The sequence below is a fragment of the Talpa occidentalis genome, unplaced genomic scaffold (genome assembly GCF_014898055.3).
Source record: "Talpa occidentalis isolate TD23 unplaced genomic scaffold, MPIMG_talOcc4v2.1 talOcc4.4, whole genome shotgun sequence".
Lineage (NCBI taxonomy): Eukaryota > Metazoa > Chordata > Mammalia > Eulipotyphla > Talpidae > Talpa > Talpa occidentalis.
In genome coordinates, this window is record NW_023604295.1 from 127,057,930 (window position 1) to 127,081,463 (window position 23,534).

The 23,534-nt window shown below is 37.4% G+C and overlaps 1 protein-coding gene across 1 annotated transcript in view; it reads left to right on the top strand.

Annotated features, from left to right (window-relative positions):
* Positions 1-21,395, top strand: part of SLC7A2 (solute carrier family 7 member 2) — a 64,373-nt gene extending 42,978 nt beyond the window's left edge. The window contains exons 5-13 of the mRNA XM_037526306.2: positions 1,838-2,003; positions 3,711-3,844; positions 4,871-5,093; positions 7,413-7,552; positions 10,075-10,177; positions 11,571-11,776; positions 12,772-12,938; positions 13,670-13,778; positions 16,332-21,395. Coding sequence (XP_037382203.1) covers positions 1,838-2,003; positions 3,711-3,844; positions 4,871-5,093; positions 7,413-7,552; positions 10,075-10,177; positions 11,571-11,776; positions 12,772-12,938; positions 13,670-13,778; positions 16,332-16,528 — 1,445 coding nt within the window. The 3' untranslated portion in view covers positions 16,529-21,395. The remainder of the gene's footprint in view (positions 1-1,837; positions 2,004-3,710; positions 3,845-4,870; positions 5,094-7,412; positions 7,553-10,074; positions 10,178-11,570; positions 11,777-12,771; positions 12,939-13,669; positions 13,779-16,331) is intronic.
* The last annotated feature ends 2,139 nt before the right edge of the window (positions 21,396-23,534 follow it).

The following is a 23,534-nucleotide window of genomic DNA, read 5'->3' on the forward strand; positions in this document are numbered from 1 at the left end:
GTCACACTTCTGAATAAAAGGCTTCTTTACTCAGGATGAGAAATATTATTTTATAATACTGATTAGAAGTTTGCAGGAATGACAATGAAGTTTCAGTAAGGAAGCATATATAATTTTGGCCTTATTTCATCTTGTTAGCTATTAGTAAGGGTATTTTCAGGCATACTATTTCTTGAAGAGATTTTGTCTTTCTTATGCCTTTATATAGTGTGGGCACCTAGTTGAAAAGGAAGCATATCAAACTAAAACAGTGCTGAAAGAGTGCCAAAGACAATTCTTAGCAGTGCAAAGAGGAAAGACAGGTCACTGTGGATTCTCACTCAGGTGATAATGATTACAAGACCACTCAGGCTCAGGGAACAATATCAGTGAGTTTATTTTTAACAAACAGGAGATTAGAGAAGCTAAAGGTTTCCTTTATATCATTAAGTTAGTTGCCTGATTGTATAATATAACTGCTGGGATTATATAGGTAGAAGAATGAAATTCAACTTCCCTCATGTCTGGAAAATTTTGCTTATTTGATCATGGGTGGTTTGGACATGGGGATGAAAAAAGAAAATATGTGGCATAACACTTCCTCACAGTCATTTCTCCAGTAGTAAAACACTAAGCTGTCTTTGGTCTGTAATTCATATCTTGTATCACATAGATTAAAAATAGAAACATGGCAAATCTAATAATGAAAGCACTGGAAGGCTACTACAGTGAATGTTTTGGTTATAATAATAGGAAAATGTTTTGAAAACTAGAAACTAAAAGGAAAAATTTATATAGTAAAACCTTATATATAATCAATACTAAGATTGACAGTAAATGGAAAATTGGAAAAAATGTGCTATGCATGAACAGCAGAGAGCTTATAACATCACTAGCCTTTCAAATCTTATAAAGTAATTTGAATAAAATAACCAATAGGAAAAATAGGGTGAATATTTTAATAAAGGTCTTGTCTTAAAGTGCATACCCTTAACATACAGTATTACCTTATAGAAAAGTATTGTAAAGAAATAATTAGAATGTATACAAAGATAATTATAAAAGGATGATTATGTCGATGCTGCTTTTAGTTGTAAGAAACCGAGAGTGGCCTGATTTTCTATGAATAAAGTTTTAAAATAGAGTATCTCCATATCGTGGAAGAGTCTTTGTCTGCTAAGAATGAGGTTATGTATTTGTTGACATGGAAATGTGTGTATGTGTGTGTGTGTGCGTGCACACGTGTGCACAATTCTGGAGGGGAGGTCACAGCTGATCTCACTTATTTCATACTTATGTATCTCCAAATTACCTACATAGGAAATGGAATGATTTTATAATCAGAATGTTTTTATAATCAGAATGATTTTATAATCAGAATGATTTTATAATCAGAAAGCTATTAAAATGAGAATCAATTTAACAAACTACATTTTGGGCCTGACAGTAGAATTAATGTTGTGTACATATTCAGTAAATATGAGGCAGACATATGATTGAGCTATTACTTTCAAATTTTGCAGCCATTAACCTTGAAATGGCTTGTTGGAACAGTGTTCCATTAAAATTAAGTTACTTTACCTCTGCCTACTGATTGGCTATCATTGCCAGAGTTACTAAATTATTTCTTAGAAACTGGAATCTGACTGTGAGCTCAGTCTGCCTTCTGAGTTGACTGTATTTAGAAAATATTTCACATTTTGGTCACTGAGTTAGAACTCACAATAGAAAGGGATAAAATGAAAATTAAATACTGGAATGCTAGTGAAGTAATATCCTAAAGCCTATAACTGTGCAATGTCATTGCCTTTCCTAAAGCTTTAGGTAAAATTAAAATACCTTTTTTTTTTCCTTATAGGTCTCTTATCTTTTGGAGTAAAAGAGTCTGCTTGGGTGAATAAAATCTTTACAGCTATTAATATTCTGGTCCTTCTCTTTGTTATGGTTGCTGGATTTGTGAAAGGAAATGTGGCAAACTGGAAGATAAGTGAAGAGTTTCTCAAAAATATTTCAGCAAGTGCCTGGTAAAATACTTGGATTTTTTTCTGCTCTTATTTTGAGGTTGCTTGTTTTTTGTCTTGTGTTACATTTTCTTCTAGAACAATGTTTCTCAGGCTTCTAAAACCTTTCCGAGGGGCTGTTCTTCCCAAGCTCCCCAAGCACAAATGCACAGGCATGCTCAGCTGTGGGCAACTCTTAGCCATGCAACTGCTGGCTCCCAACTCAGGCTCTGTTCTAGGTTTAGGGAAATTGAAAGAAGAGCGTAACCATTGGCAGAATAGTTTTTTCTCCCAAACTTTTGCCATCTCTAAATAGCAGTGAGTATTTTTAAAACTGCATCCTTTAGTTCTTCCTTTGGAACCATTATTTGGTTTCATTGTATTCTTAAAGTCTTGTAGTAATTTTCAGGTCTTGCTCTATAGAGAATATTATTGGTTGCCTAAAGTAGAATTGTCCATGCATTTCATTTTAAACCTGATTGTCTCAAACATTAAATTAATAATAATTACATGCGAAAGATGTTATCCTAAGATTTCTTTAAGCATCATGTCCCTTTGTGTATATAAATAAGGTTACAAAAATATCTGTCACATGGAGTGAGGTAGAGCTATGTTTCCCTTTACAGATACTATTTGTAATCATTTTGATGAGGCAAAAAATTCATATTCTCTGGTGTCATCCATTTTTAAACATGTAGTGAGATATTAAACTTCAATAATATTAATCAGGCCTAGAGAATTTACTTCCCTTTTTCAAGTGTCTTCATGGTAAATATTTAGAATGTGTAGTCTGCCCAGCTCTGCATGAGAAGGGAAGATTCTCATTTTTGTGTCAGAACATGGCCCATAATTGGAGTCTCTACTGTCAGAGTCCTGACTGAGTCCAGTCAGGGTGGACCTGAGCCTCCTTCTTTTTTTTTTTTTTTCCTCCTGGAATTCTTTTTTTTTTTTAAATAATAAATTTTATTTTTATATTCCCCATACAAATGCAACCCCCCCATTCTGACCCCAATCCCTCCCCTCTCGCCCCCCACCCCCCAAAAAGTTTCTCTGGTTCATAGTTTTTTGTTGATTTTGATTTTCATTTTCTTATAGTTATTCATTTTCCTGGTCCCTTATTTAAGTTTTCTAGATTCCTGCTATGAGTGAGACCATCCGGTATTTTTCTTTTTCTTTTTGGCTTATTTCGCTGAGCATGATCCCTTCCAGCGCCATCCATGTTGCTGCAAATTGCATGTGTTTATCTTTTTTGAATGTTGAGTAATATTCCATGGTACATATGTACCACATCTTCTTGATCCAGTCATCTATTTTTGGGCATTTGGGCTGTTTCCAAAGCTTAGCTATTGTAAATAGTGCTGCTATAAACATAGGGGTGCAGGTGCTCTTTGGAATTGATGTTTCTGTGTTCTTTGGGTAAATACCTAGGAGTGGAATTGCTGGATCATATGGAAGCTCTATGTTTAGTAGGTCCAGAAATCTCCACACACTGAGCCTCCTTCTTATGCTATTGCTCAGCCTCCAATTGAGTGTTGGTGTCCAGAGAGGCTGCCGTTGTTGGGGACATCACCACAATTAGGGACAACATGAGAGCTGGGTTTACTTTTATTTTCACGTATGTCAGCTTCAAAGAGCTGATGAATACAAGTCTTCAGATGCGTTTGAGATAAATCACCAAAAGAAAGAGTTTTTATGAAAATGATTCCACCTCATGCTTGTTCTGTTCCTTAGGGAGCCGCCTTCTGAAAATGGAACCAGTATCTATGGAGCTGGTGGCTTTATGCCTTATGGTCTGGCAGGAACATTGGCTGGGGCTGCAACCTGTTTTTATGCTTTTGTGGGATTTGACTGCATTGCAACAACTGGTAAGAGCAGTCTTGGCTCAATGTGGAAGAAAAAGATATCCCTTGTACCACATGAGCACCATTGGGTAGCAACAGAGGATCAAGAAAAAGAGAATGGGATTTGGGATAATAAAGGCTGGTTCCAGACCCAGCTGTGACAATTGCTTTCTATGATAAAAAAGAAACTTGGTGAAACTTTCAGAGTCTTAGTTTCCATATTGGTAAAATTAGAGAATAGTACCCACCCCTCAGATGTTGGTTATATATGAGTATGTGTAGAAATAATACATATATCTATATATCTATATATTTATGTACATTTTAGACATATATATTTCTCTAAGATGTATAATATGAAAAATATTTTCAAGTTGTTAAATATTTAATAAATATTGGTCATAATTACTATCTTCAACCTTCTATCTGGAAGTACTATCACAATGAGTAACAAATGATGATCAAGCTCTTAAATGCAGCCTTTTTCACAGGACAAAATATACTGTGGTAATTCTTTTTTCTTTATCCTGTACAACAAACCTATATCATTTTCTATGTCCTTCTATTTACATTATTTTATGACTTTATAATTGACTGTGTTTTGGGTGCTTCAAATGCTAGCACTTATTAGAAGGACCTAAAGTATGCTATTTTTTATGAAACTAGAGTTTAATATAAATATGAGTGGATTGGATTCATCTATAAATGGAAGTTTATCTGAAGACTTCATATTTAAGGATATACAGAATGCCATGTAGTCATTTAATCTTTGTGGAGGAAGCATTTTTGCAATGAATTAAGATTGATATTCTATCCCTAAACACTTAATAGTGCTGGCATAGCATGTATTTTTATATCTGGGGTTGGATTTTTAGGTAACATTAAAGTACCCTTAAGAAGAGAGAAAAATTCTTATAGAATAGATAGGTCACTTTATGGAAACAGATGAGACAAAAGCAGAGTAGAATTACCATGGAGGAGAAGAAAAATTAATGTTTTACCTATTACTGTTTTATTAAACATGCAAACCTTCTGTTTATCTTTCCTTAGGTGAAGAAGTTCGGAATCCTCAGAAAGCTATTCCTATTGGAATTGTGACCTCTTTACTTGTTTGCTTTATGGCCTATTTTGGGGTCTCTGCTGCTTTGACACTTATGATGCCATACTACCTCCTGGATGAAAAAAGCCCCCTTCCAGTAGCATTTGAGTATGTTGGATGGGGCCCTGCCAAATATGTCGTTGCTGCAGGCTCCCTCTGTGCTTTGTCAACAAGGTATGTTGCATTGCTGCTGGGGCAGGGACTGTGTGGATTACTACCAAGTGTGGGCAGTTTCTAAAGAATTGTTTTTGCATGTTTTTAAAATAATCCTAATTAAGGAAGATATTATGCAAGCACACAGTCTCTGAAAGTTTGCCCAGAATTGCTATATAAAAATCTTAAGTGATAAAATCACTTAAGCATCAGTTTGTCAAGATAATGATGGTATATGCTTCCATAGAAATATATACAGTTTTGGTACACAAATACTACACAACTTCAGGATGCTTAAACCAGTGTTTCCTTGCTGCCTGTGCTGTGACTTGCAGTGTTGTGAACAATCCATGACCTTATGTGCAGGCTTGACATTTTCTATAGCCTTTTTTTTTTTAAAGATTAATTTATTTATTTTACACAAGAACCAGGGTACAGCCCAGATGCGTGGGAGGGTGAGAGGATTCACCAGTGCCAGGGAACAGAACAGGCAGACTGATGAAATACACTGCTGAGGGGAGCAGCAGATGAGACAGGAGAGGTCTGCCATGCCATGTGGGACCCTCGCTGGCTGGCCAGGATTGAACTGGCGCTGCAGAGGCTGCAGACAGCTTCACAGCACGGTGCTCAACCACCTGTGCCACCAGGGGCGACCTTCTATAGACTTTTAAAGTAATATCAGGTCTGTAGGAGTGGAAGCTGTATGCTATGGTATTGTTAAACATAATATACCTCTTTCTGTGAAACACTAACTTTTTCTCTAATCACAGGAGAGAGTGAAATTAATCTAAAAATAGAAATTACCATGTTAAAATTAATGGTGGAAAAACATATCTATATGAAAAAAGAAGGATAATTGAATTTCAAGTGTTCAGATTTTCGTAGTTTCTTGTTTTCTGGATTCTGAGTTACTCATATTTCAAATTAACATTTTTCATTCATAAAGTATTTCATTCTAGTTTTACACTGTGCGATAGAGTACAGCATTCTTACAAAGAGAAATTACTCTTTTTGCCTGATTGCTAATTTTTTTTTAAAGATTTATTTATTCATGCATACAAGAACCATGGTACAGGCCAAATGTGTGGGAGGGTGAGAGGATTCACCAGAGACAGAGTGGGGAACAGAACAGGCAGACTGACGAAATACGCTGCTGAGGGGAGCAGTGGGTGGCAGGAGAGGTCTGCGTGCCATGTTGGGCCCTCGCCGGCAGCCAGGGATCGAACCCGCGCTACAGAGGCTGCGGGCAGCTTCGCAGCCCAGCGCTCAATCTCTGCACCACTGGGGAGGCCCACTAATTTTTTAAATGAAAATAATTTTCCCAAAACTGGAAATTGGAAAAAGAACTTTAACTTGTCAGCCTAGCTTTTCCCCCCTCAAAACCCTTCTTATTTTTCTTCTCAAGACAATATTAAGGAACAGTTAGAAATTACCCCCATTGGATTTTCAGCTATCTGCTGGTGTTAAGGTTTATTCTAAATAATTTCAAATAGTTTAAAAAACCTGGATTGTGAAGATATTGTAACACTGTGACCTTAGAAGAAATGGACAAAGATTCATCTGTGACAAAGCTCAACTCAGCTTCATTAAAAAACAAAGAAGTATAATTTTTTTAAATAAAATATTTTACTTATTTTATCTTAAATTGTTATAGCTCACAACTGAGTCATGTGTGGAATGGTGCAGCCAGTAAATACACAAGTAATTCAAAACACCTGAAGTAAAAATTGTTTTCCTGAACTTTCCTGTTACTTACTTTTAATTACAACTCTTTCTGTCTACTAAATTTATCGAGTTGGTTGATTTTTTCCCTTTCTCTACCTTGATTATCTTATACTGAAAATTATTAAATTGATCAAAGATCAGACTATATGAGAAAAAAATGGTACATTAAATATAAAAATTATATATAATTATCGAGTAAATTGACTGTACTTTGAAATCATACAGTTAATCTCTACTTTAAGTTAATCTATGCCAGCTTGGGGGTTTTATTTTCTGAGTTATTGCCACTAAAATATCTTAATGATATATTTTATTTGGGATTTTGGGAAATGTCTTAATTACTTTTAATTAACTAATAATTGTGGGCATGCACAAACAGTTGTAATATTGCTTTTAGTCTGATAATTTTACTGGGTAGATATCTGTAACAGGATAATAAGTAGCCCAATGGTAAATATTGGCAAATATTTTAATACCCAATTTAAATTAAAAAAAATAATACAACTTCATAATCACAGCTATGACTCAGTTTTATACAATCATTTCATGTCAATTCTGGAATATAATTTTGCATGAATGTGTTTGCTATACTGCATGTGTTTGCTTTTTATTCAGTCTTCTTGGATCCATTTTTCCAATGCCTCGTGTAATCTATGCTATGGCGGAGGATGGGTTGCTTTTCAAATGTCTAGCTCAAATCAATTCCAAAACGAAGACACCAATAATTGCTACTTTATCATCGGGTGCAGTGGCAGGTGAGAGAGAACTGACTTCTATTAAGCAAAGGGGGATGGTTTTTCATCTAGAATTCTGGGGAAAGAATGACAAGTTTGTTGCTTTCTGATTTGACTTACATAAAGGCTAGTCACTTTTTTTGTGAATGTTTCCTATTTTGAAATATTTTGGCATAGGTTCTGTACATGGTGTGTCCAGTGTTTACCTGTATATACCTGTCTAGATAGTACTTGTAATAACTCACTTGTGAATTATGAATTTTTCTGTTCTAGTCTTCTGGGCTCTATGTTTCCTTTACCCCGAATTCTGTTTGCCATGGCCCGGGATGGCTTACTGTTTAGATTTCTTGCCAGAGTGAGTAAGAGGCAGTCACCAGTTGCTGCCACATTGACTGCAGGGGTCATTTCTGGTAAGCTTTATACACAAAGGTTTTTTCAACAATGGACTTGAACATTTTTATGCGCATGCATGGACTTACAAAGAGGGTCTGCTTGCTGTGCATGTAAGTTAAGAACAAAATCACTGATAAATTAGGGTATAAGCATTGGGATTACATCTGAAAATTGTGGTGGTGGTGGTCTACTGAAATTCATTCTTAACTGACCCTTTGGGGTATTTTTATTATTTTTAACCCTTTGAGCTTCTAACAAAGGTGCAAATGGTTGTAATTGTTCTTCACATATAATAGGTATTTAATGCTTTTCAGATGGATGAACTAGCTCATTGCATTATTGATGCATAAACTGTTAATTAAAGAGTAATTTTTAAAATATTAATTAAAAGTGATTTATCGTCTTCTTTTTTGTCTAGGATTTAAGTTGGATAGTGCTAAAACTATAGGACTTTTGAAAAGCTGAAGTTTGTCCATTCTCAATTAAGTATGAGAAATGTCAAAAGTACTTTATATTTGGCCATTGTAATCACTGATCTCAGGAGGGTGGATATCCCCATCATGGTGGGCCATGATGGTTTCCAAGAGCTGCTAACACCAAGTCTTCAGAAACCCCATTTCTGATAGATGTTTTCTTTTCAATGATTTTGGTACTTAAGTCACTTCAGGAACTCCAGATGCCTGCCTTTTGGCATGCTATGATTTCCATGTAAAATGTGTTTGGCCAGATACTTATTCCATGCAGCAAATTTCAGAGAGATTCTGCAGATAGAATTGCCTCAAATAAGGTCCTGTTATGGGAAACAAGAGACTCTAGGAAGCTTTACAGATAAAATGATAAATGATATTGGTAGCAGAAATTCAAACCAAAATGGTAATTTTATTGAGGCCCTGAATCACTGGGATATTAGGTTGGAGAATGCTAATGTGCTATTATGTATAATTTGGGATTTTTTCCGAAGTCAGGAAGCATTTGTCTAAAGGTTACATTGGATGGTCTATTTTTATCATTAAACAGTGTATTAGATTAAAGATATTTTTAAAATCTTGACAAGGGATAGTGTATCTTATTTACCCCATAAAAATATTTTCCAGCAAAATCTTGCCTAGTAGTGTTCTACATTGTAGTCATAATTTTAAAAAAATGTATGCTTTCTTGCCTGGTGATGTGAGTTTAGGTGGAACTCCGTTTCTGCCTAGTAGTTACAACCTTGCTACGTAATTTTGTCAGTGAATGAGGCTTATAGTCCTTTAGGTCAAGTCACATGAAATTGCTGGGGTTTTAGTCAACAGTCAAATATTGGCCAATTTATTTAGCTGAACCTAAATAATTCCCTGTCTACTTAAATGAAAGATAAATTAAGCTCAGTAGCAAAAACACCATATAAGTTGGTAGCAAAAATTCAAACCAAAGTGATAATTTTGTTGAGACTCAGACTTTCATTGGGGTGCTACTGTGATAGGGACAACTTTGTCAGAAATTCAAGTTAATGTTACCAATTTTTAATGTTTTAATGAATTAGGAAATTGCTAAGTATAAGTTGTCTCTTCCACTACAGGAAGTATGTTTTGTCTCTTAACATTTTTGGGATTTGACTGCAGGATCATAGATTCATCTCTTAAATCTAATCAATCTTCTAAGAACTTATAGTTTTAATCAGAGTAGAATTTAGCCTCTATCAGAAATTATTTTAGTTTATATATGTCACAATGCTGATGAAAATTCAAATAATATGAAACATCTATAACAAAAGTTCTTTGAATTTTAAAATTCAAAATTTTTAAATTTTTAGAAAAGAGCTAGCCCAGTGCTTCTTAGCAATGTTTTTCCTTGGAAAATATCAAAGGAGACTTTTTTATGTAATATTTTTACTCTCTTGGTCAGGCTAGTATTTTATGTAATCAAAGTAGTTGTGTTTTGTACTATGGGTTTTGGAAGGTTTATTAGGCATTTGTATAACCTAAAATATGTCTTATTAACTGTCTTATTGTGAGAAATATATTTCCTATACCTTATTTGACTTCTCATTGGCACTAGTCAATAAACCAAGCAAAAAAAAATTGCCAGCCATTCGTCTCTCACTTGAAGTTGTCAGCTGAGGGAGTTTCTTCATAGCTCTGTTCTTGACTGTTCTTGTCTCTCCCCTCCAGCTGTGATGGCCTTTCTTTTTGACCTTAAGGCTCTCGTGGACATGATGTCCATTGGCACACTGCTGGCCTACTCTCTGGTTGCAGCCTGTGTTCTCATTCTCAGGTGAGTTGTCCTTGTTACCAGATGATTCTGAAGGGTGTCATGTGGACAAAGAACAGGGCTCACCTTCCTTACTTTCAAGGAGCTTGCAGTCTCACTGAGGCAGGAATGGGGCTGTGAAAAGTCAGCAATGTAGACCATGAAGAGCATACTTGATCCCTAGCACAGACTCAAATACACTTGATGATTAGGGACAGGTTGGCCTAGTCTCAGTCTCAGAACAGCAAGTTCTAATAATGTCTAACGACACTTAAAAATACTGTACTTAGAAAAGAAATAAAAATACTACAGTTTTTAATCCAAATAATTCATTTGCTGAGATTTTATGCTAACAATTTAATCAGAGAGGCACATACAGACATATGTAAAGGATGTTCATGGAAAAAGCCACTTAAATTAGTGGAAAACTTGAACTAGCCTGAATATCAAATAGGAGAATGGTTAAAATACTTGAGGGAACATTTATTTGGTAACCTCCTAGACAGCGAATAAAATGATTTTTAATTATATGGAGAAATATACCCGCTTCAGGAGGCAAAACTCTATGTAGCATCTGAATTTATATAAATAACAACAGATTTACATGAAAAAGAAATCCATTTTTTCATTTATATATACAGATATTCTTTTATGCCCAGCTGAAATTATACCAAAATGCTAACTGAGTAATACTGGGTAATAGTATTATGGGTGGTTTTGATTTTCTTTTGTATGCTTTTGTGTATATTTTCTTGAGCCTATTTCTCTTTATATGGAAGAAAATATTACTTTTAAATATAAATAATGGTGGCTTAGAGAAAAAGAGACCATACTGGGGAGACTGGACTGATACTGGAAGGTAAAGCAGGCTTATAGCTTGATGCAGGCTGGAGAGGAAAAGGATAAAATCAGAAAGGGAATGGCGTGCATGGGCTTGGGAGGTGGCAACAGGGCTGGCCTGAGCTAGTCTGGGTTAAACTAGAGAACTCAGGAAAGTGGGAGAAATAAAATCAGGGAGGAAGATTGTAATGAGGCCTTGAATGCCCACCAAAAAGACTATTGTTCTGGAGCTGATATTTAACTGGTTTCTATACTATTTTTGTGCATCACTTTTCCAATGGATATGGTTACTTTCAGAATGATTATCCTATAATCACAATTGCCTCACTTTAAAATGTAGCTCTCTTCTGCTCCTCATATATGACTAATTAAGTGCCTATCAGAATATTCAGAGTTGTTGCAGACATTTTGTTGAACAGGTTTGTGGACTGACTTGGCCTGCTCTGGGGCTGGTGTCAGGAGACATGTTGATTTACTGCATAATTGTGACTTGTAAGATGCCCACTTAGAGGTTAGGTGCTTATGTCATGCACCAAATATCTATTTAAGAATAACACAGACATTTATTTGGCCATAGGTACCAGCCTGGCTTATCTTATGAGCAGCCCAAGTTTTCTTCTGAGAAAGAAGCTCTGGGATCATGTGCCGGTGCAGCCTCAAAAAGCGAGTCCCAGGTCACAATGCTGCAAGGACAGGGCTTCAGCCTGTGGGCCCTCTTTAGCCCCTCCACTCTACCTACAAAACAGTCAGCTTCTCTCGTGAGCTTTCTGGTAGGATTCCTTGGTAAGTCCTCACTGCGTCCATTGGAAAGAGCCAGCAGATGTGTGCAGGTCTGCTGTGAAAAAAGCACTAAAGAGGCCGCCTATCGCCCGAGACTATGTTAACAACTAGCTCAAGTCCTGAAATTCCACTCAACAGTCACTAGTCAATGGGATCATCTTTAAATTAGCAGGATAAATTGATCGTGTCTTGGTAGTTAGAGATGAAAGGAAGACTTCCCTAAGGTGAGATGGTACAGGCACAGAGCTGGTACATTTCATTAATTTAGGGTGCTTCCTGCATGAAGCTTCAGATCAAGTCCACCAGCTGTGATGGGACTGGGAAGCAATATAGAAAATCCTTATTTGCTCACCCACAGTTAGGTGATCATTCAACAATTATTAAGCAACATCTTTGTGCCAGGAGCTCTACTGAGCACTTAGGAGAACAAGAGAGATGGCTTTGCTGCCTGTGGGCTTTTCAGAACAGGATTATTGGTGACAAGTTAAGGGAAGAGGTTTCTCTGAGAGAAAGGACACCTGATACAGATTTGACAGTCAGAGAAAGGGTGGGTGACATCACGCTCCAAAATAGAAATGATGCAGCTCGTATATTATGTATTTACATGAACAATCAGTATTTACAAGAGATAAAAATGGGTAGACTCACTCCCTCCGTTTTGAAAAGGGGAGATAGTCACCCCTGACAGAGTCCCCATCCACTCTTGTGACCTAACCTGAGACTGTAGCAGATGAGGACCTGCCTGGCACATGGGCAGAAAGTGTGACGGTCATGTCAGGAGGGCTGACTTCTATGCAGGAGGCAGTCCTGATTGAGCAAGCACTGTTTTTTCGGTCAGCGAGAGCTGCCATTTCTTCCCAGGATGAAAATGAATAATCCCTGTATTTAGCAAAGTTGAAATGTAATTTTATGTCTTAACCGAATAGACATGTTTGAGCCGAGGATCCTCAGTGAAGCGTGTGTACTGATTCTCTTTTACATGCTCATTATCTTTGCAGCATTTCTTGTCCTGGGCCTGAGTATTTTGACCACTTACGGGGTGCGTGCGATTGCCAAACTGGAGGCCTGGAGCCTTGCTCTTCTCGTGCTGTTTCTTGTTCTCTGCATTGGTATTGTTCTCATCATTTGGAGACAACCCCAGAACCAGCAAAAAGTAGCTTTTATGGTATGTGTCATAAGGATGAGTCACCCTAAACATTAGGTATATTTTCTCATGAATGTTATGTGTGTGAGTTGTTTCTTTAAAAAAAGAAAGGAATAAAATACTTGTGATCAAGTTAACCATGCACACAGTGCCACAATCTGAAATGTTCCTTTTTGTCATAAGCATTTTCCCTGCATTGGCTGTCTCACTCTCCTTTTCAAAAGCTTGAATTATGCTCCTGTCAAAGCATTATATAATAGCAAGTCAGTTTCTTGTCAAATAATTTATAGTATCTTAAGGATAACTAGAATATTTTATTTGTAGAAATGCAAGATGATTATTTCCACCAAAAGCCCTTCTACTGCAAATGAAATCATCCTGACCCATTCAAACAAAAAACAGGTTTCAGCTTAAAGAGGGTTTCCAGAGGATCCCTGGGACCATGTGTGTCCAGAGTTCTAGAGGCATGCCCTTGCTGGTGCCCCTCAGCTACACCAGTGAGCCCTAAGCTAAACTAAGCCCAAGGGTTAATTGTATCTTGCTGATGATGTGATGTTAGTGGGCTGGATAAATAGTATAAATTTTGATGCTCCTTTTCCTATCATCTAGAGGATTTTATTTGACCTTTTTATAAGAATATAAATTTACTGACACTGTGTGAAAATGTCAAATTCATTGTCACCATTTGGAGATAATTTGTGGAATATGCTTTCAAAATAGAAGTTTACTTAAGAAAATTTTCCCCCACCTAGGTTCCATTCTTACCATTTTTGCCAGCCTTCAGCATCCTGGTAAACATTTATTTGATGGTCCAGTTGAGTGCAGACACTTGGATCAGATTCAGCATTTGGATGGCGCTTGGTGAGTCTTTTAATGTTCTGGTTTTCTGACATGTGGCTCCCTTTTCCTACTTTGTACACTGTGGTAAGAGAAGTGCAGTCTCTCCCCCTTCTTCGTAGTAAAGGCTTTTTTCAGTTTTTTCCTTTCCCAGTTCTTTGAACACCTGAGTACTTTTTTTCCAGGTGTCTTCAGGTACGTTTTCTTATTTGGTTTTTCCACTAACCCTGTGAAGTCCTGTGGACTCTGTTTTCTCCAACTTTTCATGGGTGAAAAAAATGAAACGTCAAAGAGTCAAAGGAATCTAACTTGTAAATGGCAGCCTGAAACCATTTCCTGATTTTCCAGTCATTTTCTGATTCCAAAGCGAGCTATTTCTGAGGTACCTTGAATTTCTGGAGACAATATTGAATGAGTTAATAGTAAGGAATTTCTTTTCTGATATCTGAATTTCTTCACAGTCTTGGGATAGAGCTTACCATTAAATAGCATTAAGCAAGCTTACTGTTTTCTGTATGCTGTGTTGCTTTTCATTGTAATGCCTTCAGTTTCCCATGTGAAAATTGAGGTAGAAATGAAGAGTTGATTAAATTAAATTATAGTCAAAGTAAACTAAAACACTTAAAAAAGTAAAGATAAAGCTAAAACGCTGAGCACCAACTGCCTTGGAAAATGTAAGATGAAATGTCTAGGATGAAGCAGTGAAGGTTGAGTTAAATCTATTGGTTTTGTTGGCCTGAAGAGTTTAAGAATTTATGCTTTTTAATAGTCCTTGCAGTGGCTTAATAAGAATGAGTCTAACTTACTTGTGTATAAGTAAGCATTTACTTTGACTATAAATTAATTTCAGTTCCAAGCTGCAAACCACTTGAGTTGATGGGAGATTTAACCTCGGTTTTGCCTGCCGCCATCCACATTAGAATCTTTCCCATATTTCAGGGGAAGGAATCTTTCCCATAAAGTGGGGGAATTGATGTGGGGGGGAGGGTATGCCTTGGGTCAAAGGTTACTAGTCTATACAGGTAGGTTAGGTTGCTCCCTCTTGCTCTGTCACTGTGGCTACTTCCTGCCTGTGGCTCTGTTCCTTCAAGGCCAGGGTCCTGGTAAGAATCACCTGCTACTCCACCATGCCCTCGGTCTTTTTTCTGGGGTCCTGCCACCTCCCAGGTGCTGTCAAGGAGCTGAGTCAAATCCTCAGGGTACAAGGACAGTAGAACTCACTTCCCTACTCTGAAATCAAGAACTTTCTTTCCAGTCAGGTGGAGAGATTCTCTACATTCCTGCCTTTCCTCAAATCCCTGCTTCTTTCCTCAGACATTAGCTCACTGTGGTTTCAGTTTTTGTTCTTAGTAAAAGTTTGACCGGCAAAGCCAGACCTCTGTGTTTGAATCCCCCCTATCATATATTAGCCATATGGCCTAGGCCAAGTGACCTCCCTGTTTTTCTGCCTCAGTTTCTTGATAAGATGGCAGTGATAATAGTACCTATCTGAGGATAGGAAGGGTGAATCTTCAATTCTGAGGACATGAGAGAAAATAAAATTGTTCCTAAAAATTGGACATGCCAAAACTCTAATTGGTAGTTTACTTTGCATTGCTTAAAATGGGAAAATTATAATTCATTTCACATCAGCCCAAAGCTTGCAACCAGTTTTCTGAAATAGAACTAAAAGAATAAAATGTCTTTATATAAGCTATAAACTCTCTCATGAGGGTACTTAAAATACTTCCTTCTAGAGAAAGATAAGTACTGGATGTTGTCACACATATGTGGACTATAGAGAAACCAAACAAAGGATCAAACAAAATCAAACTATAAAATCAATATTTGTAAAGTAACTGTAGATCTGAGGCATCCAGGAAAGGAAGGAAAAACTTAGGGAGAGGGGGAGGCATGAGACCAGAATACAAGGGATCTGGTGGAGAACTAAATGGAGAAATACTGTGTTGTCAAAATAATCATAATGATGCTAAACAATGGTGCTTCATAAGTAAATAAATAACTCCCCACAAGCAAAATAAAATAAAATATGTCCTTCTATCCCCAAGCAGTTGACGTGGCCGTAAATAAACAGCTCCTCTGTACACAGTTATTTTGCCTCTCCTGGTGACAGTAATGTGCGTAAATGACACCCATGTCCCCGTTGTTAACCCAGGACAGGCCTTCCAAAATATCTGACCCTGATTTAGATAATCCACCTCTGTAGTTGGGTTGTGATTTGAGACTATAGCCCACATACCCTTTTGTTTAAAGGGCAAACAAACCCTTTTGTTTAAAGTGTAGTGTTGTGTTTTGAGAAGGTAAATATTTTTTCTACATCAATATTGTCTGAAAAATACTTATTGAGAGAAGCATGCAGCCTATAAAGGTTGAGTGTGAATAGCGAGGAAGTTCATTCTGCTGGGGAGACATCTCTCACGGAGACCCTCTGTGGAGTCGCCTGTATTTGCATGTCATTCTTCTAAAACCGCACAGAAAGAGAAGAGGGAGGAAGCCCTGTGAAGTTCTATATTACATTTTCCATATTCGGTCATCTTCTGATTCACCTAAAACATTGACTTCTTTTTTCTGCCAAAGGTTTCCTGATTTACTTTACTTACGGCATTAGACACAGCCTGGAGGGCAATCCAAGAGATGAAGACGACGATGAAGATACTTACGCGGACAACATCAATACAGCCACAGAGGAAAAATCTGCCATTCCAGCAGATGACCTTCACCCAAGAAACCTCAGTTTACCATTCATATTCCACGAAAAGACAAGCGAGTGCTAGTGCTTACTGGCCCAGTTGTTCATGAGCACATCCTCCACGGAGCAACCATGACAGGGTGTCGTCATCACGGCTTTCGTGGGTCCGCTGCAGACAGAGTTCACCCTAATTTATACTTCTTCACCTGGACAGCACTGCCTCTGATGGTGAATTATGTGCCTGGAGAAACCTCCTGAGCTCTCTTCTCAGTGAGGGTTATCTCCAAATGAGAGTGTATGTGTATGTGTGTGTGTATGTGTTGGGGAATGTGAATGTTAGAAGTTGTTGGTCGTTTACTCTCATTGCATTACATTTTCCTGGTGTTGTCATTAATTGGTGGCATCTACTGCACAAACTGAAATGGAGGTAATCACTGAAGGGAGAAGTGTTCTGTATGTGCCTGATGCAGCTGGGGATTTAAATACCTGTTGCTTTCCCTTATTAGGGTTCATTAATGTCCATTTAGGGCATATTCAAAATGTAAGTACCCATCATGGTATCATTCACTGGTCAGGAGTAAGAGGAGTGAGTTTAGTACAGATTTATTTTTTCTATGAGGTGTGACAGTTTGCTGAAACTTTAACCAATCAATGTGTTTGTGGCTGTGGTGCCATGCAGGGCATGGAAGTGGAGTGGTATTCTGCATCACCAGGTACCTGTCCTCCTGGAGAGCGGTGGTCCTTCACCTGCTGTGAATGCTGTACACCCTCAGCTCAATCCAAGGCTTGAGAGAGGTGGTGTGAGCTACCTGAGACCCTTTGTGCTGGAAAGTAAAGGTGGTCCCCAGAGTTGGAAAGCATAAGTGAGTGGCAATGATGAGGATATGTTTGAAGATCAGAGTTAGACATATGCTTGGATAAGTAGAACCTCACATCGTTTCTCTAAAGTCACTTACGTAAACCAATAGATTCTCTCTTGTTACACAATTGGCAGGCTGACTCAGACTTAACCTCAAATTTAATAACTAATCATAGTTCTATTTTTTTTTAACTTCATCAGGCACAGAATTCACTCCTTTGTTTCTATTATTGTTTTGTCTTGTCCTAGCTATGAGGGGCTGTGGTAGCAAATGTTGTCTTTACTATATGCAAAAGAGAACAAATGGATACAGATGAGAAAATTCCCCTTTTCTGATTTTAAAGTCCCTATTCAGATATTACAGAGCACTTGGCCCAACTTAAGGGGTTTAGATCTAATTTGCTTTTGATATTTCTTTTGGAGACATTTAGGGATTTTTAACCCCATTCCATAAATTTAGGAATGTTTTCCCATGTCCCATAAATTGTTCAGCACTTTTTATTTCATTTATTTTTTAAGTAATCACACTTAAGCTATTAATACAAGCTCTAGTATTATATAACAGCCCATCAGTGGCTGGGGAATAAAATATTTAGCATAAATTTTTAAATGACCATTTAAAAATTCAAGTTACATATGAACCAAATTGTAATATAAACATAGAAACTTTTACATAAATAAATTTTTACATCTATGATTCTCTAATTAGTATATTTCTCTAATAGTCAACTATCTGCAGTATGTTTTGCGTCTCATGAATTATTTTTCTGACATAATTAAATAGTTCACTAGATGAGGTTAGTGTCTAAACATTTATATATGGGCTACATTCCCAGGATGAGCCTTATCATGCATATTAGTTGACCAGCTTAATCCAAAGGCAAAGAAAACACTAGTTTTCTGAGAACTCTTCCGAGTGATCAATTACTTTATTGATGCCATTAACAAACAAGTTGCAATAGTTTGGTCTAATGAAAAATTGATTGTAATTAAATATCAAATAAACAGATCGAAGCCAGAGTTTCTGACCTATAGTGCTAGCATCCTGACACCAAGCCCATGACTGACATTCCAGTTCCCAGGGTGCACCTGGTAAAATCTGAATTCAGAATTGCCTTTCAAGCTGCATCATTTATCAGAGAGGATAAGCAAAGGACTATGGTCATAATCATAAGTCCTTGCTGTTGTAGCAGTAGGCTGAGAACCTCTTTTTTTCTATAATCAATCTAGAAAAGGCCCTTCACACAGGGAACATGAAGAATTTCATCTGAGAATATTGGAATCTTTTACTGTAACAAAAGCAAGAACTTTGTTTAGAATGTGATAGGCAGCTAAAATTGTCATGCCCATTGTGTTCAATTAGGAGCAGAATTTTAGTTAAAAATTATTTTTCCACATTGAAACACTTTGTAAACACAAATAGCTCTAAAAAATGCTTTGTTCAGTTGCTGTTTATTTTCCTGTGAAAACTCGCATTTGTACTCGTATGTACATGAGTGTATATATATATATCTATAGATAGGTATGTGTGTTTCAGATGTCAGTGTATAAGCCAGTGGGTTTATAATGAGCTTTATATGGGTTAAAAAAGCCAACAGATGCAGAGAAAAATTAATGTTTTTTATTGATAGGTATGCTTATACAAAAAATTTAGGTTTTAAACTATTTTGAAATATATAGCAATTTTATATGTATAATATTTTCTATAGATAGATTCTTTAAGAGATATATTTATAATGTTTCTAATATGAAATCACTGAACTTTAGTACATTTGACAGGTGCTTTATAATCTGAAATGGAGTGCGGGTGGGGGATTTTAGGTTATTTCTGTTTACTTGTTTCTGTTGCACCTTTGCTGACATCTTGAAGTATGTGTTTTTTTAGTAAAAGTCCATCAACCAGTTCTTACCACCTCTCTATACCTACATTTTAATGTATAACTTTTGAACAAAATGTTATTTCTTAAGAGTACCAAAATGTTTTATAGATAATGTAATTTGACTAGTAATCAATGACACTCACACTTACATAACGTTCTCTTGAGAAATTAAAAAATCCATATACACATTCTTTTCATTGTGATTAAATAAAAACAGCTTAAATTACTTTTCTTTTTTATATCAGGAAATATATTACCATTTTCATTGAGAAACTTCTCATAACAGAACCTTTATTTTATACCCTTAAAAAAAGATTTGTGAGTGACCACATAAATGCCTACCTATCCTACATTTAAGAAGGTAGCTCTGCAAATTCAAGTCATTTATGAGAAAAATTTAGAAATTTTGATACATATACTAAAATACAGATTACCGCTTAATCACATATTCCCCAGAGAGAAACATTAAGAAAACTATCCATAACCTAATTTAGGACATGTAATAAAGAAAAGCTAATGTTGACATATATAAAACTTTACTATTACCAACCATAATTGATAGAAAATACCTGTTTCAGAATTATCTACCTTTAAAAGATAAGCATTCTTTTAATTTTTCTGAGTAAAGATTTCATTTTAATTTTCTTTCTTTAAATATTAGCCAAAAATGTTTTAGGTCCTGGATGTTTACAACTAGTTAAAATATTTTGAATTAGAATCTACATTTGCCAAATTATTTTCAAAATTTATTTAAGTGCTTCGTGGGGAGAATAAGAAAAAGTAATGGCTCCCCAATACTGATAATGCCAGTGGGGGCAGGTTAGTCTTCTTTGCTCTTGTCAGGACATATTTCATGATTACAAACCACACAATAAAGTGCCAGGATTCCATCCTCCCTGTGATGTTCTCCTGATGTGCTTCATCCTCTGCTAGTTAACACCAAAAATGAAATTTCCACAGGACCTCAAGGGACTGCATTTAGCATATACATCATGGAATATTAAGAGTCACATGATTATGGTGAATTCTTTGGAGGGCGGGGATTATCTGTTCTTTTTGCTAGTGCCAAAATAGTGCCTTCTCTGTACATTTCTCACACATGTGCTAAACATGAAGGGAAAAAGTACCAAAGTTCACATAGTAACTAATGCCAGCACAGGCCATTTTTTAGTCATGTAGATGAGAAAATACGACTGTTTGATTTTGTTGTTTAGCTAAGATTTTTTTCCCCTTTGTGCATAATTGTATTTAAACATTTATCAATGGCTTTTGGTTGCTAGGTTTTGAGAGGCCTCATCTGTTATTGTTGTGGTTGTTGGTTTTTGTAACATTCGTTATTGTTTTGATGTACACAAGTTAGTCTTAGTGATTTCAAATGCATTTTGTTATGGCTCAACCCAATTCGCGGCCCTGTTTGCTGGGAGCACTCTAAGCTCTTAATTCGCTATGGCTGGAGCCACTGTCACCATTTCTGGCCTTAAAGAGCTGTTATTCACCACTGACAGCTCTGTGGGGTTATAACCAGGACTCCAGGGTGGCTCCAGGGTCAGGCAGCCTGCAAATTGTGAACACCTATAGTTACCCCTGTTAGGTGCGGTCTTAGGATAATGGGATAGGATGCAAAGTGAAAGACTTCATATAAAAGTAAGATAGATTGCGATCCTTGATTTCAGTTGAGTATCCCATGTGTACCTCAAGGAAATGATCAAGAACCTCTGTGAGTCATGGAAGGGCTAGCTGCTGCCTGGAACTGGTACACCAGAGCCTGGCCCACTCACCTGACAGTCTTGGGGTGGAAAGTCCACGGGCTCAGGCTCAGTTGGTAAAGAGCCTGTATTGCCAACAAATTGCCATGCCCATGCCTGGCTGACAGCTCTTCATATCTGGTATCCACTAGGGGTGCCCAGTTGTTTTGCTTCTTTGTTACTTTATTGTATTATCATTGTACTTAATAGAAAGTGTTGATAGGGTCCAAAACCCTATAGAAATTCTGTCTGTCAAAACCAACAAATGCTTTGGATTTGTGCGAATATAAAGATATTTTGTTGGTAGGTAATTTTAAATTTAAATGTTTTTGATGATAATCGGTGTTTCTTTTTACTCATAAAGTTGGATTATTTTTTAGAATTTGTAATAAATAAAAACTATTGCTGCTTTACCACTGTAAAATATGCTTTCTAATGTGACCATGTATTTTTTAAATAAATTTTAAATATGACTTGTAATGTAGTATGCATATGTATTGCACATACCAAAAGCATACATTTCACACTTAACTAATTTAAACCGCCTTTTTATTTGGGAACCTCTAAAGCTCAACAGTGTCTTCATATATTCTCAAAATTCATGGCAAATTCCAAAAATATCAGTTTTTTCAAAAGCATGCCACCCCATCTGGGTCTTATCACTTTAATTGCCATTTCATGGATCAATACCTTTGACCTCAATATATATGCAGGAAACTCCTCAGTGTTCTCCCAATCAACATAACCATTAATACTTGGTGAGTATTGTATATAACTTACAGAAATTGTATATAACTTACGGAAAAATTCACTTACAGTGAATAAATATTTACCAGTTCCTCTTCTGACAGAGGAGGAATCAAAGAGCTTTCTGATATGGCTGGAAGTTATTTAAAATTACAGATCTCTTGAGTTACCTCATTTAATTTTGAAGTATCTTTGTGTGTATACTTAATTCTTATTGATTCTTGTAAATTGGAGCGAACACTATGTGTTGAATTAAAAAAAAAATTTAGTGTCCACTTAGCAAACATGAAACCAAGCTAAGACAGCAATGTATTTGCCAAGTATAAGTGTAAAACTTAAATATCTGATTGTTGACTTGATTCAGATTGTTAATAAGTTGTGATCCCCCCTCTGCTCTGGAACTACACAGAAAGAAAGTGATCCCCCAGAAGCTGGGTCCAGCCAGGAACCCCTGGAGATAGGAATACCATCTTAGTGTTTGTAGGGCAAGTGAACTAATCAGGTTTTTTGCACCGTTAGCCTTTGTGGCTACCACCTGTGGCCTTGATCATGCTAATACAGGAGGTGCTTGGGAGTGTGGCCTGATTGTGGACACCTGGAGTATGGATGTGGGCATCCGCAAGTGTGCACATCTGAGCCTGGAGGCCAGGGCTGTAAGGTTGGCGTCACTCAGAGATGGAAGAAGATGGCTACCTGAGGAGTGACTACAGAGGGGTGAGTCCACGAGAGAACGCCAGAGAGCCCAGAGAAAAATCATAAAGATTTGTGGGGGGCTAAATTGCCTACCTAGTCCCCACTAGTCTCCCCTCCCATCCATGCCAGTGTTCTTTAAAGAAGGCCACTGTAGGGTAAGGTAAAAGGTATCAGGCTTTTCTGCCCTCCCGCCATCAGGATAGATGAGGGAACCCTGTGATCCTGAATGCACGCCTGATGGCGGGCACCTGAAGTGGGTCCACCTGCGCTAAGACTGTGCTTTTAAGGGCGGCGTCACGGGGACGCCAAGATGAAGCTGAAAGAGAAGCCGAGAGAGAAGCAGAGCCATAGGAAGAAGCAGAGATCACCGGAGAGCCCAGATAGAGTGAGGATTTGCTGGGGGCTGGGAGCACTGCCAGCCTCCCGGCCCCCCAGCACCCTTGCCTGCCACGTACCCAATGAACCCCAATAAAAGACCTGCAAAAAACCACTGAGGACTCTGACTCCTCCTTTACCTGATCTGCATGGGATCCTAGAAAACCTGCACTGTGTCCAGTCCTGCCACTACAGCCACAGATAGCTTTCCTTTGTAGTCAAGGGTCAAAATCTGGATTGAGAGATTAGGCTAAGTCCCCTTCCGTCTGGAAAGAATGATTATTTCACCCCACAAAGAATCTCCAAAAATGTCACAAAGACACAAAAATGACCCATTTTATATTATTTCAACTTTTAAGGTAGGTTAAAATATGGGTGAAACTAGAAAGAAACTCAGATCAATATTGATAAACTTCCTTGAACCTTTCTAGTAACAGATTTATAGTCAACTCCAATATTTTTTGGTAGCAGAGATTACCGATGTCGTAAACCTTGGGTAAAGAATACTTATTACTCTCAACAGGGATAAACAGTTGCAGGGTAAGGAAAAATGTCAGGCTTTTCTGCCCTCCCGCCATCAGGATAGATGATGGATCCCTGCGGTCCTGAATGCATGCCTGATGGCGGGCACCTGGAATAGGGTGTGGGCATAGGTAGATGGGATTCACCTGGGCTGAGACTGGACTTTTAAGGGCGGCATCACGGGGGATGCCAGCAGCAGTAGAAGCCAAAAGAGAAGCCAAGAGAGAAGCAGAGAAGGCTGGAGAGCCCAGATAGAGTGAAGACTTTCTG